General features: G+C 28.8%; 1 protein-coding gene across 1 annotated transcript; it reads left to right on the forward strand.

The window, feature by feature from the left end:
* The first annotated feature begins 6,300 nt into the window (after positions 1–6,300).
* Positions 6,301–8,372, forward strand: LOC132926734 (uncharacterized). The gene is made up of 2 exons (XM_060991127.1): positions 6,301–6,689; positions 6,803–8,372. The coding sequence occupies exons 1-2, from the start codon at positions 6,609–6,611 to the stop codon at positions 8,132–8,134; spliced, it is 1,413 nt and encodes a 470-aa protein (XP_060847110.1). The 5' UTR covers positions 6,301–6,608; the 3' UTR covers positions 8,135–8,372.
* The last annotated feature ends 5,863 nt before the right edge of the window (positions 8,373–14,235 follow it).

Raw genomic sequence — 14,235 nt, forward strand, 5'->3', positions numbered from 1 at the left:
ATTTGTCCCGGATTTAAAGTAATATTAACATCTTTTTCTTCCGTTTTATAATCACCGTTTATAATGTTAAACATTTTTAATCCCTTACCTATTCTTTTTTAGTATTAAGTTCATTTTAGTTAAAATAATTAGTATATTTACGATAATTAGAAAAATAAACCAATAATTATAGAAGTTTTATTAAATAAATACCATTCAAAATTAACAAGATTTTCAACAATTTATATATATGCAATTATATGTATTATGTTTAAAATATGCAAAAATATATAAAAAAAAAAATTGTATTATTTATTCGAGAATAAGCCAAATTGTGAACATATCTGACAACCAATCAATTTCGACCTAAGGAAAAAAACATGCAAATGCATAGAAATCCTAGAACTAGATTAACAATAATAAATAACAAAATTAAGAACCAAAATTTGTTTTTTATTATCTGAAAAATTGGACGATATAGTGAAGCAAAATCAATACACAATGTCTTTAAAACGTGTGTAGTACGATTATCTAATACGAAAGCGTAAATATTTGAGCTTTGTTCGTCCGGTGTGCAGCTCTCTATAATAATAATGTTATAGGTTTATAACAATCAGAGAAGTGACTAGATATACCGTATCATTACAAACAGTCACGAGAATCTGAATCATATTAATTTTTTTAAATTTAGTTTGTCACATAATGCGATCAGTGATGTTTTTATAATTACTTGCAGAAAACTCGAGTTTATTATGCGACTGTGCTACGTAAATAATACGAACAAGTGCGATAGCAAAAGTAAAATTATTGTGTATAAACCTTTTTGTTAAATTTTAAATTCGTTGAATTTTTTATCAACCAAATACAATTATATACCTAACATATCATGATATAGAAAAAATTATGGCATCTGTTTGAATAATTTTAATTTATTTTGATTCTAAACATCTAATCATTCACCCCCCCCCCCCCCCTCCCCCCCCACCCCCCCCCCCCCCCCCTCCCCCCCCAACACGACGATGTTCAAAAACATAATATCTAGTTATCCACCCATTTTTAATATTTAATTTTTAAATTCTCGTCTAATGTCTATACTCTATAATATATTGTGATACGACAAAATGAAAACTCACTGTTTAAATAATTATAAATATGATTTTAATATAATTTCTTAAATATGATATTATAAGTTATGTGTATAATTTCTAAAAAATTTTGCTAAGACATTTTTAAAATACGATTAAAAACCGATTTTACAATTTCTGATCTCTTTTTAAGGGCCCTAATCCTGTCTATTTAAAAAGAAGAAATATTTAGGCAATATCATATTGGGTGCCCACACTCGCACTAATTTTCATTTACCGCTAATTAAACTAACGGAAAAGATGCGGGCAACGTCGACGGGTTCTAGCCTCTAGGTCACTTTGTATGGTCGGGTAAAAAGGTAAATTGCAGAACGCGGACACTTTGTACTATATATATGTACAATGTACATAATATATTTAGGCGTATATTTGCATGGCTTCGCCCCTCGCTCCACCTACATATACATTTTACAAATTTATTGTAACATTTATTATATTAAATGTATTCAAAAACTTCAAAATTATTTTATTTAACGGCATATAATACATAACTTTTTATCGTTGTCGTTATAAAATATTAACGTATAGCTCAATCATTTTAATTTTATTACAAATTTGCAATAGAAAATTCATACAATATATACATGAAGCTTAAATGTTCACATAACACATACCTATCGGATATCTTGATTAGAAATTACGTTTTGCATTTTATAATTATCTCTAATAAATAACTTTAAATTTCTTGAAAAACTTTTAAAATATGTAGGGGGGCACCCTTAACTCCTAAGTCTTCCTCAATTTACGCCTATGAATTAATATACATAAAGTATATACATATGTATATATTATATACAATTTTATTAAAAATGTTATTAAGTTTAAATATTATTTGGTAAATCTAAGTATATTATACATTCTCCAAGTTTTTGGACAGCTTTGCGTGAAATACAACTGGACGAATGTGGCAATAAATTACATAAGAAGTAAAAATCTAATTCTGGTGAAAATAATAAGCTATTAACTATATGTAACCGTAACCAGTTCCAAAACACATAAATAATTTTGAAATTTTAAATTCCACATATTATGCATGTTTTTGACATAGATTATTTTTTAATTATATTTATATTTTATATTGTACATTGACTAATAGACAATAGTAATGTACTATGTTTTATAATGTATTTTATAAATTTACTTTTTTTATATTTAATTTTTAAATTTTAATAATTTACATTATATAGTTATATACATTTAACACTTAGGTATGCAACTATATACATTAATATATGCTTTATGTATATAATAGTACAAAGTGTCTGCGTTATGCAGTTTAAGCAATGGACCGTACAAAGTGACCGTTTATTATACATTATATACGATTAGATTACGTCCTCACTCATAGCTTAATGTCTTATCTCATGAGATGTGCACATTGTTATATTATAGTCATGATTAAATTTAACTTATATCAATTTAAGATATAAAATTGAAATTTTAAACACCATGAAATATATTTGGAGGGCCACAGCAAAAAGTTCCGAGGGCCACATGTGGGTTGCCGATGCCTGCTATAAATAATCGATTATCCCTCCAGCAATTGTACGATATCCGGCTTTGGAGAAAAATAATCTTTGTTCGGCGGGTCGGCTACAACAGCCCAAACAAATATATTTCCAATTCGTTTCATCTCTAAACCCACTCGTCTTTTGTCAATTATTTATACGAAATACACTATATTATAATTTATAATATGTACATCGATAACACAATATCTAAAATACTATACAAAACTACAAAAGTGAGTTCATGTCCTTTGTACAAATAGTACTCCTTACCACCCACCAAGAAGACGACCCTGCACATTCTACATAGAAACTTCAGGAACAATAAAACGAAATAAATGTAAAGATCCTGCAGTTCTCGTGTATTGTGTACAGAAGGAACAGCTGTCCGCCTGTCCGACGCCGTACTGCGTATTAATCGTATTATACATTTTAGTTTAATGTTATTCGCAGGATTTGCTCGGTGACCCTGTCCACTTCCTGTTGAGTGCTATACATGCATACACCATATTATATCCATATAAGTACATAGTATATACTGGTCGGTTGGTGTGTAACGCGAACGATATATTTTGGTGACCGGGCGTACAGCATATTATTGTTCCCGGCCCGAACATAATATATATGTTAGCGATAATGTATGTAATACGATATTTTATTAAATAACTACTTATTCTATAAAATTCATAAATATACTCGTTAATATATACAAATTACTCTGTTTTACTAGTTAGTATATAAAATATCGATTGGGTTTTCGCTAATGTATGAAATTTATATAATTAGGTAGATGACCGGGACAGGATTATCTAACGTACACGATTTGTTGCTGTTGTGGTTTTATTAATAATAATAATAAAAAACAATATATATATATACATATTAAAATTATATAGATCATGTATGAGCAATGAGCATTAATATTTAATTCTTTAAATGAATTAGGTTCAATATTTAATTTAGGTACATTCAAAAAGTATATAATATATTAGTTATATTATTATGAAATATGTAAGTAATAATACACATAAATCAGTAATTTGTTGACGTATTCATCAAAAAGACAATTAATAAGAATATCCTAGTTTCATTACACACAATTATACGAATCGCATATGTTTTGATTGATGATGACTGATAACTAGACACTCAATTACAATTTTTGGCATGTTTTTATTATTTTTGAATTCAAAAAAGAACCAGGCATGCGATGACGTTCGTGAAGTTGGCCCTTACACTTCATTAAAACAAGTTTTGCATAGTGCCAAAATTTTGCAAATAATTAGCAAGAATTTGCAAGTCCAGTCCCAGAATTTGCAAGTCTAAAACAAAGAAGTTATTAGGGGAGGAACCAAAGAAGGGCTAACTTCACGCAGCCCTTACTTGTTGTCCGAAACCTTCGAAACCGGTATCAAAACACTCGTTATAATTAGCAAGAATTTGCAAGTCCACTCCCGGAATTTGCAAGTCAAAAACCTCACCCCTACAAATTTTCAAAGTTTTCACCATTGCCCAATGTTAAGTAATTTTAATTGAATTCTTAATTATTATATATAAACAGCTATCCTATACTCAGAATAGCCTATTGTGTATAGACACAATTAAACAATGGTGATGTTTGAACATTAAAATATTTTTTTCAGTAACCAAAGTATACTCTTTATTACTAGCGTTTTCACTACCTTTGAGTTATTATGTAAAAGTGATTCAGTATTAGTAGTACCTATTACATATTATATTAATAAATATGTATTTACCACAATAGATATTTATAATTTATGTATTTTGTATTACTAAATCCTTACTAATGTAGTAGTGTTGTGGTTTCTACCATATTTAAGTTACTTTTTTTAATGGTTCAATAAATTATAAAGCTGTAACGACCGATACAAGTAGTAGGATCATTTGCCGTATAGCACAAATACCTTGAACCTGCCTGGTGTATTATGAAAATCTGATTATTTTTGCATAAATACTTATTGTTGATGGTTTATTAAAAATTATTATAGTTATATATTATTTAGATGGATATAAAAATATTTTTATTGTTTGTTATCATTTTTTATAAATCGTTTGACAATTGAAATAAATATGATAACATTTTATGGAACATAGTCTTAAAAGAGAGGTCGGACAACTTCTTGCCGCTGGCTGATTAAAAATTAGAATCATTGATCATAATAGAAGTTAGAAGTATATTAATATATTATACTATCTATGGTTAGAATGCTTAATAAAGCAAAAACATATATTACCTATATATCAATATATATAATACATCCCTTTTGAAAACTCCCGTCTCGAGCTCTACCTTTGTTAGTGGGTAACCATGCTAAGATATATTTTATTTTATCTTTATTATAATATTGTTTCTCTATGCTAAATATTATTAAATATTTTATTATGATTTGAACGGCTTTCTATTGCATACAAAAATAGGAGAAGATTGAATTGGCTACTAGAAACCACCTTCAACGTTTAAAATGTTTCTAATATAAAAATTTCTTCACACATCATTGTAAGTTTTACGCAAACTGCATTACAAAATATTAAATCCAGTAATCTACACATAAATCACATAAATTGTGGTTTCCTTTATTTTGTGATACTATTATTATTCTATTTTTAAAACTATATGCCGGCCGCTGGAGAAGGCTATGTTATTTTTATCAATTCTATTGTTCAAATGGTTCATTATTTATTTGTATTTTCAATATTGTGCTATTTTTAATACGATAACATTTTTAAAGTTTTCAAATTTTTTAGGTTAAGTATAATTTTCAAAAATGCATAATAATTATTTTATCTTGTGTATATAGCGAAAAATAATTAGTTAAATTAATTGCTCCACTTGTTCCATGACATACCTCAAAAATCCAAAATGTTTGCCTGGTGCTACTTAATTAAAAAAAAAATGATTATATTATTATTTATATATATTTTTAAAGCACTTTTTTGGTGTCAAATCTTTCAATAGTTTCATGAAGTACCTTATAATTTAAGGCTTAAATTACGTTCAATTTCCGGTCGGTGGTACCTACTTGATTTAATTTTTTTTTATAAAATGTTCAACAGTTCACGTCTAGTTTTATTTTCCTCTAAAAAAACTTTTTGGCTGTAAAATTCAAATTATTTACATCGAATCTTAAAATACTTATCAAATTTACAGTAAACAATATAAAATATTTTAGTGGTATATAATACTGTTATATATATATATTATATATATATATGTATATATATATATATATATATAACGCACAAATTTAAATAATATAGTACTTTACAGAAGATACTATGTTTATACTTTAGGTGAGAATACTGAGGTCTGAGAATACTAATATGAATGAAATTTTGTCAGATTCTTCATCCTCTATCGGTAAAGCAACTGTGGATGAAGAGGAAGAATGGAGAGGATTCAAGTCAGAAAAACTACTCATAATAGAAAAAGACACAAATAGAAAACGTCCTACTAAATACATGGAACCGTGTCCAGAAATAGACCGTATTCTTAACGCATCCAGGATGAGATCTCACTTAAATACATTAATATTAAACGGCAACATCTCATCCACTTGTCATTTTAAAAAGACTGCCTATATAATATCAAATACTTGTTCATTTGATGCAGTCATAGTTGGGATATAGTCCATACCACGAGAGAACGCATACGGCGGCCGACCAAAACTCGTCATTTTCGCGCACGAGTGTCCCCTCCACTAAGCAGTCTTAAGCCGAAACAAGTCGATTGCTATCGGAGCTGGTCGGTTTTCGGTTGGCGCACGTGTATACAGGCTGATTGTTATTAGCTACGCAACTGACAACTGTTGATTCGTACGTCGCGCGTCGTTTACGTTACTGTCTTGTGTTTTTTTTACCAAGTATCTTAAGTTATTTTAATTTTTTTTTTGCGCCAGTGTTTGCGTTCTGTTTTATTTTGACTGTCTATTGTGTACGTTAATTTATTTTATCCAAAATGAGTCAAGAAGGTAGTGACAACACAGCCATCCAACAAGGAACTGCCGGTTCTCCAATGAAAAAAAACCCTCGTGGAAAAGTAAGCATTATTTTAACTATTATCATTGTATTATATTATACTGTACCATTTTTTTTTTTTGTAATATAGTATATTGTATTATATTATACTAATAATATAACTATTATTTTTAGTTTGTTGGATCTGGTCAAAAAATGATGATTGTCAATTTGTATAAAACCAAAATTGCACAACAATCAAGTGGAGATGGGCCAAAATTGACGGCGAAAGAAATGATAAAAAAAATATCCGAAGAATGTGGTATCGGACAACGGACTGTGAGCATTGCTCTGTCAGAATATCGCAACAAAGGAATCGTGACATCGCCAAACAAGACCAAAATTAGACCGAAAGTGACAGATAAAATTGACGAGTTCAACCAAAATGCTATCAGACAAAAAGTACATCAGTTTTGGCACAACCGTGAAATCCCGACATTAAATAAAATTTTAACAGCAATAAACGAAGATGATAGTTTGCCGGATTTTTCAAAAATGTCTTTGTACCGAGTACTAAAACATCTGAATTTTGAATATGTTCGTAAGTCTCGGAATAGCGCGTTAATTGAACGCAATGATATTGTATGTTGGCGTCGAAGATATTTGGAAAGCATTAAGCATTACCGTCAGTTGGGTAGACCAATATATTATTTGGATGAAACCTGGGTAAACGCAGGTGAAACTACAACACGTACATGGGTGGACAATACAGTGCAATCGACAAGGGACGCATTTCTACGGGGCCTTACAACAGGACAAAAGGCACCGTCTGGTAAGGGTAAGCGGCTCATTGTTGTGCACATCGGGTCATCAGACGGCTTTGTTGCTGGCGGTCTCCTATGCTTCGAGTCGAAAAAAAATACACAAGATTACCATGACGAAATGAACGGTGATACTTTTTACGAGTGGTTCAACAAGATTTTACCATTATTGAATGAAAATGCCGTGATCGTCATGGACAATGCGTCTTATCATTCGGTGAAGATGGACCCATGCCCCGTTATCTCCTGGAAAAAGGCAGATATTATCAACTGGCTCGAAAATAAAGGTGAGGTAGTTGATCATACAAAAGTTAAATCCCAATTATTGGAACGTGTTCAAGTTTTAAAGCCACAATACGATCTATATGTAATAGATGAATTAGCGAAAGCTGCTAATAAAACGGTGTTACGTTTGCCCCCATATCACTGCGAATTAAACCCAATAGAACTCGCGTGGTCATCGGTAAAAAATTATGTCCGTATGAATAATACGACATATAAATTACCAGATGTTCGTAAACTATTGGAAGAAGGCGTAGAACGGGTTACTCCAGGTATGTGGGAAAACTTTGTTTCCCATGTGATAAAAGAAGAAGAGAAATTTTGGAAAATTGATGTTGTATCTGATCAACTTCTGGACGAAGAACAAGGATCACATGTCTTAACGATTACAGGTGACACAAGTTCAGACTTCGATTCCGATTAAATCATTTGACAATAAAAAACATTTATTATAAAATGATTTAATTTGAATTCAGTTTATATATATTTTTAATTATGACTATATTACTGCAGTATTATTTATTATTTGTAAAAATTGTTGTACATATTGTTTTTAAATCAATCGTAAGATTTTGTACATATTATATATTTTTTAATTAATATTTTGACTATATTACTGCAGTATTATTTATTATTTGTAAAAATTGTTGTACATATTGTTTTTAAATCAATCGTAAGATTTTGTACATATTATATATTTTTTAATTAATATTTTGACTATATTACTGCAGTATTATTTATTATTTGTAAAAATTGTTGTACATATTGTTTTTAAATCAATCGTAAGATTTTGTACCTACATATTATATATTTTTTAATTAATATTTTGACTATATTACTGCAGTATTATTTATTATTTGTAAAAATTGTTGTACATATTGTTTTTAAATCAATCGTAAGATTTTGTACATATTATATATTTTTTAATTAATATTTTGACTATATTACTGCAGTATTATTTATTATTTGTAAAAATTGTTGTACATATTGTTTTTAAATCAATCGTAAGATTTTGTACATATTATATATTTTTTAATTAATATTTTGACTATATTACTGCAGTATTATTTATTATTTGTAAAAATTGTTGTACATATTGTTTTTACAATACAATTAATAAAATACTTATTTACAATTTCATAACCAAAAAAAAATTTTTTTTTGCTCCAAATACGCATCAACTGATATACGTGAATACGTGATTGCGCGAGCGCGTAATAGTTTAATTGTTTGAGCCGCTGTATACACTAATCAGCTGACTTTCGTATGCGTTCTCTGGTGGTATGGTGGGAGAAATTTGGCCTCGGAACGACGGAGCGCGATCATTTGGATGCGCGAGCCGTATGCGTTCTCTCGTGGTATGGACTATAGTTGTCGCCTATAACGATTATCCTACATATAAAGCAATTTTAGAACAGACCAATAATGATTTTTTAATGATGGCGAATATGATAGCTTTACATGGAAGAAGCAAGGAAATTTATGTGGCAAGACTTAAATTATTATTAAATTGTTTTAAAGTAGAGGGTGATATTCCTGCTGTCAAATATATTGATGCTGTATGTAACGTCACTAAAATAATTTACAATTTGTTAAATACTGCTCCTAGTTCTGTCCAATATATTGAACGTTCAAAGAATTGCACAAACAAAAAAATACTGTCGTCATCATCAATAATTTTAAATAATAAGCATTTAAGCGGATTTCCACATATCACACAACTTCTCCTGAATTACATAAAAAAAAAAATCAGAGCCCTGTTATAATAAGGAATGTAAAGGATTCAAAACCACATATCGAATACTGCAAAATCATTTATTTATTGAAGCTGATTATTTATATGGCAATGAAGGCAATGACAAAAAATTAACAGATTTTCCAGAGCAAATAAATATTGAAAACACTGAGTAAGTTATAATTCTATAAAAATAGTATTTATATATTATATATTTATTTATTGAAATTGAATATTAAGACTTTAGACTTTTAATTAAATTGAAGTATATAATTCTGAGTTAACATAAATAATAATAATACAAATAAACAAATAAATATAAAAGAAAAACTTAGTTTTTATTTTAAAAATAACTGCCAAGTAAGATTATTATTTTTATTATTATTATATGTCAAAGAATTATAAATATATCTTTTAGCTAATTATTAGTTATAGCCATAATTATATAAAATAAATGCATTGTTGATTGTAAAGTAAGATTTAATTTCACGCACATCCCAACCAGAAAAAATATATAAATTTACGAACTACCTATATTAATTTTAAAAAAAATGTGAAAAAAGATGGGATTGCAAAGATTTAAGATGTATTTTTTTATTTTATTTTATTATCTAAAATATATTAGTATAGAATATTATTTTTATTACATCTTAAAAATGTACAAAAAAAAAAATCTATCGTAAATAATTATTATAATAAATGTATTTTTCATATATTTATTGCATTTATATCATCATTATAATGATTTAATCTGTTTTTGTGCATTGGCTACTTGATATTTAATATATATGTTTTTTGGTCGAATGAAGATTACATTATTTTTATTAAATTGTACACAGTAAGCATCATTTAACATATTTGACTTTAACAGGTAAATCCTAATATCAATCATTCACTATGTTGCTGGACATTACGTAACATATATAAGAAGATATAATGGCAGCTGGGAACTTCACAACGATTTACAACTCAAAATACAAAAAATAAGAAACAAAGAATCTATAAAAAATATAAACCCTCACCTTATAATGTATATAAAAATGTCATAAAATTGTAAAATGTTATTTATAAAACTTATAATAAAAGGATAATTTTTTTTTTATGATTATATTTCTTTTTACAGCATTAGTTTAGTTTGATATGCCTTGGACAACATGTCTATTCATCCCATGCCAAACAAAATCAAAGATAAATATTTATGCGCAATTATGACAGATTTTCATAAAATATCAGGTAGATTCTAGGTATTTATGTTATACGAATAGGTATGTTAAGTTGACTGTCCGAGAAGAAAGTTGATTTTTTTTGGAAAATTTTCAGTTACAAATTGTTTGATGTCAGTTACGTAACATGTGTAATGATAGTTTAATATTTTTACACATGTTTGAAATGTAAATGTTATTAAATAACCTTATCACAGAAACATACATAGATAAATATATAATATACAAAAAAGTGAGGAAATATAAACATTATTATCATACAATCTAGTATAATTAAAGTTTAATTGAACTTATTTCATTCCCAAAATATTAGAGTGTATTTTAAACATTCCAAAATTGTAAATATATTTCACCTAGTATATTAAATTATTCTAAAAATAAACTAGTGAGCGTTAAGTATAACTGCGAAAGTATTTCATTGTTTTATTGTGTCTATACACAATAGGCTATTCTGAGTATAGGATAGCTGTTTATAAATAATAATTAAGAATTCAATTAAAATTACTTAACATTGGGCAATGGTGAAAACTTTGAAAATTCGTAGGGGTGAGGTTTTTGACTTGCCAATTCCGGGAGTGGACTTGCAAATTCTTGCTAATTATAACGAGTGTTTTGATACCGGTTTCGAAGGTTTCGGACAACAAGTAAGGGCTGCGTGAAGTTAGCCCTTCTTTGGTTCCTCCCCTAATAACTTCTTTGTTTTAGACTTGCAAATTCTGGGACTGGACTTGCAAATTCTTGCTAATTACTTGCAAAATTTTGGCATTATGCAAAACTTGTTTTAATGAAGTGTAAGGGCCAACTTCACGAACGTCATGCGATGGGAAAAACTTTTATAGTTTTACACCGAATGATAACTGTTAAGTTATAGAAAAACTGATAATTCACAAATACGGTAAATCGACTTTATCAGATTTTTAGTGACCAATTTCTAGACACCTGATTCCCTACTGAATTTCCGGTGAAACGATGTTCATAAAACCACCTTATTATTACCTGAAAGGCGCCTTCTATACGCCGGAATCGAGTATCACCGACCCCTAGTATATTTATTGTATAAAACCGTTAATATTTTATGGCTGCACATCGCGATATGTTTGCATTGGTTTGTAGAGCTTAGGTGAAGATAAAGATAATATAGATTTTATTTTTATAACGTAAAAGCGGCTTATATTCGTTTTATGTTCATTTAAAACATCTGTAAGATCTTTAAATTTAACAACAGTTTTCGATAAAAAAAAAACTTATATAAAAGGTACCTAATAGATAACAATATCATAAATGTATTATATTGTAGAAATCATCGTAACCAGATAAACATTATTTACACTTAATTCCAACTGCTGCTAAACGGAAATGTATGATCAATTCGTTGCAGTCATTTGAACGCACATCTCGCTGCCTGTCATATTGACGCATTCTGTATGTCATGTATATTATTATAACGTACTTTTATTATGTATATTGTATTATATACGTACTTTATGTACCTAACATAATACGTCGCTTGTGATTTCAATCATTGATACATTTAGATCGTACTATCCCTCCTATAAGTATGCATATTAAATTTACTTTATATACTTTGCATATACTCTGCATATACTTTTAACTCCCATATTTATTGTAGATTTAACTCCGAAATGTCTATGTGTATAGTATACAGTAGATGGTAGAATAAAATAATACGTGCAGGCGTTTCATATGGTGGTGCACATTTTATCTACATATGTTCAAAAGTGTTCAGATCTCGTATAGAATTATCTCATCAGTCATCACCGTGGCCTTTGGCCCAGTTAATATAAAAACACTTTTTAGAATCAACAAAGAAAATAAGTCTGTTGCTAAAGATTATCGTGCTCATAAACACATTTAAACATGTACTATATACAATATACATATATTGATAAATATTAATATTATACAATATACCCAATCGCACTATGCTATGTACTTCAAAAATTATAACTTATACAGTTATATATATATATTATATAGAAACCATTTCTGACCTTCAGAGTATAAACAATATAATACGTTTTTATGTTTCTATTCCGTGATTACCAGTTTATATGATTTTAAATTAGACGAAAAATTAATAGCGTGTTTAATACAAGTCCAGTACATATCTGCTTTGATTCTGTATAATGAAACAGTCTGTATTTTTTCTTCACGTGAAAAAAATATATATTTTTAAGAAAAAATGTTAAGCTAACGGCCGGATGTAGGTATTGTACACGCATTTATAGTTTTATATATATGAACAGATGGTATGCATTATTATTTCGCATGTTCGAAAATCGACCAACACGGCAACACAATAGGGTGTTATTTCAACACCAATATACTATATGGAACATATTTTGGCGAAGTCTGCAGTGGCGTCGCAGAGACGACGTCTTTGTTAACATTCTGTATAGACGCCAATGGACATATTATTACAATTTATATAACAATAATAAGTAGGCGGGTGTCTTCTAATGTATTTTATCGGTCAAAAATAATCAATAATGGACTTAATATAATACAATACGTACGAATGTGGTATCTTTTAAATCGCATGCCCTTATATGGTGAAAAAGAAAATGTACATTCGATTATATTATAAAAGAGCGGAAATGCCTTCGTTTATTATACATAGTGTGGTTCGATGGGTACCACTATACCTACCCACATTGTAACAATTGTGGAATTATAATAAATTCACCGCTCAGTCAGGGGTGATATACTTCGGGTAGGCATTCTTTTCTCACCAAAGGCGACCGCCAATCTCTACTGCGCATTTAAACTTTTGAGTATTATGTTTTGATGTAAAGAATACAGGTGCCCGCTGTTATAGGAATCCCGCGCACAATGATTGTGGTGTGGGGTGGTGTTTGTCACAGTCGGCCCCGTGTGTGTTTGTTCAAAATAAAAATAAATTTTTAATATCATATACGACGCAGTTTTTCGATTGAATTTCGAATTCCTATATTTTATAATTTTATATTTTATCTTATACTGAGTACTTGTGTATCTGACATCTAAAGCATATAAGTATTAAAATTAGTGACAAGATGATGCGATTCAAGCTAGGTATCAAACGTTATCGATAGTTTTTATTTCTTCATGTACGAAATATGTACCTATTATAATTACTTAACATTAAGATTTAGGAAAAAAACACTAAAAATATTTAGTGTAAAAGATGAAAACAGAAATATCATTAAAAAATATTTATAACAATTATTTAGCAAGCCATAATTAATAAAAATACTACGGGTGACGTCATAATTTCGTTGCCTCCATATACTCAGTATACAATACACTTTATTACGTGAATATTACAATTCTCAGTTATAACTCAACTAAATAATTTATTGGTTTAGACCTATTTAACAATTTAGGGTTTGCAATATTACAATATCTTATTCATTGTTTTTGCGCTGTGCGCAATAAGCGCAAATCAAAATATTATTATAATTATTTTCATTAAACTAATATTATTATTAAATTATTATTTATCACATTATTAAAATGATGCGCTCATCGGGGATTGCATGTCTAGGGTTACGGCACCGGCCGCCT

Source organism: Rhopalosiphum padi, chromosome 3 (genome assembly GCF_020882245.1).
Source record: "Rhopalosiphum padi isolate XX-2018 chromosome 3, ASM2088224v1, whole genome shotgun sequence".
In the NCBI taxonomy this organism is placed as follows: Eukaryota; Metazoa; Arthropoda; class Insecta; order Hemiptera; family Aphididae; genus Rhopalosiphum; species Rhopalosiphum padi.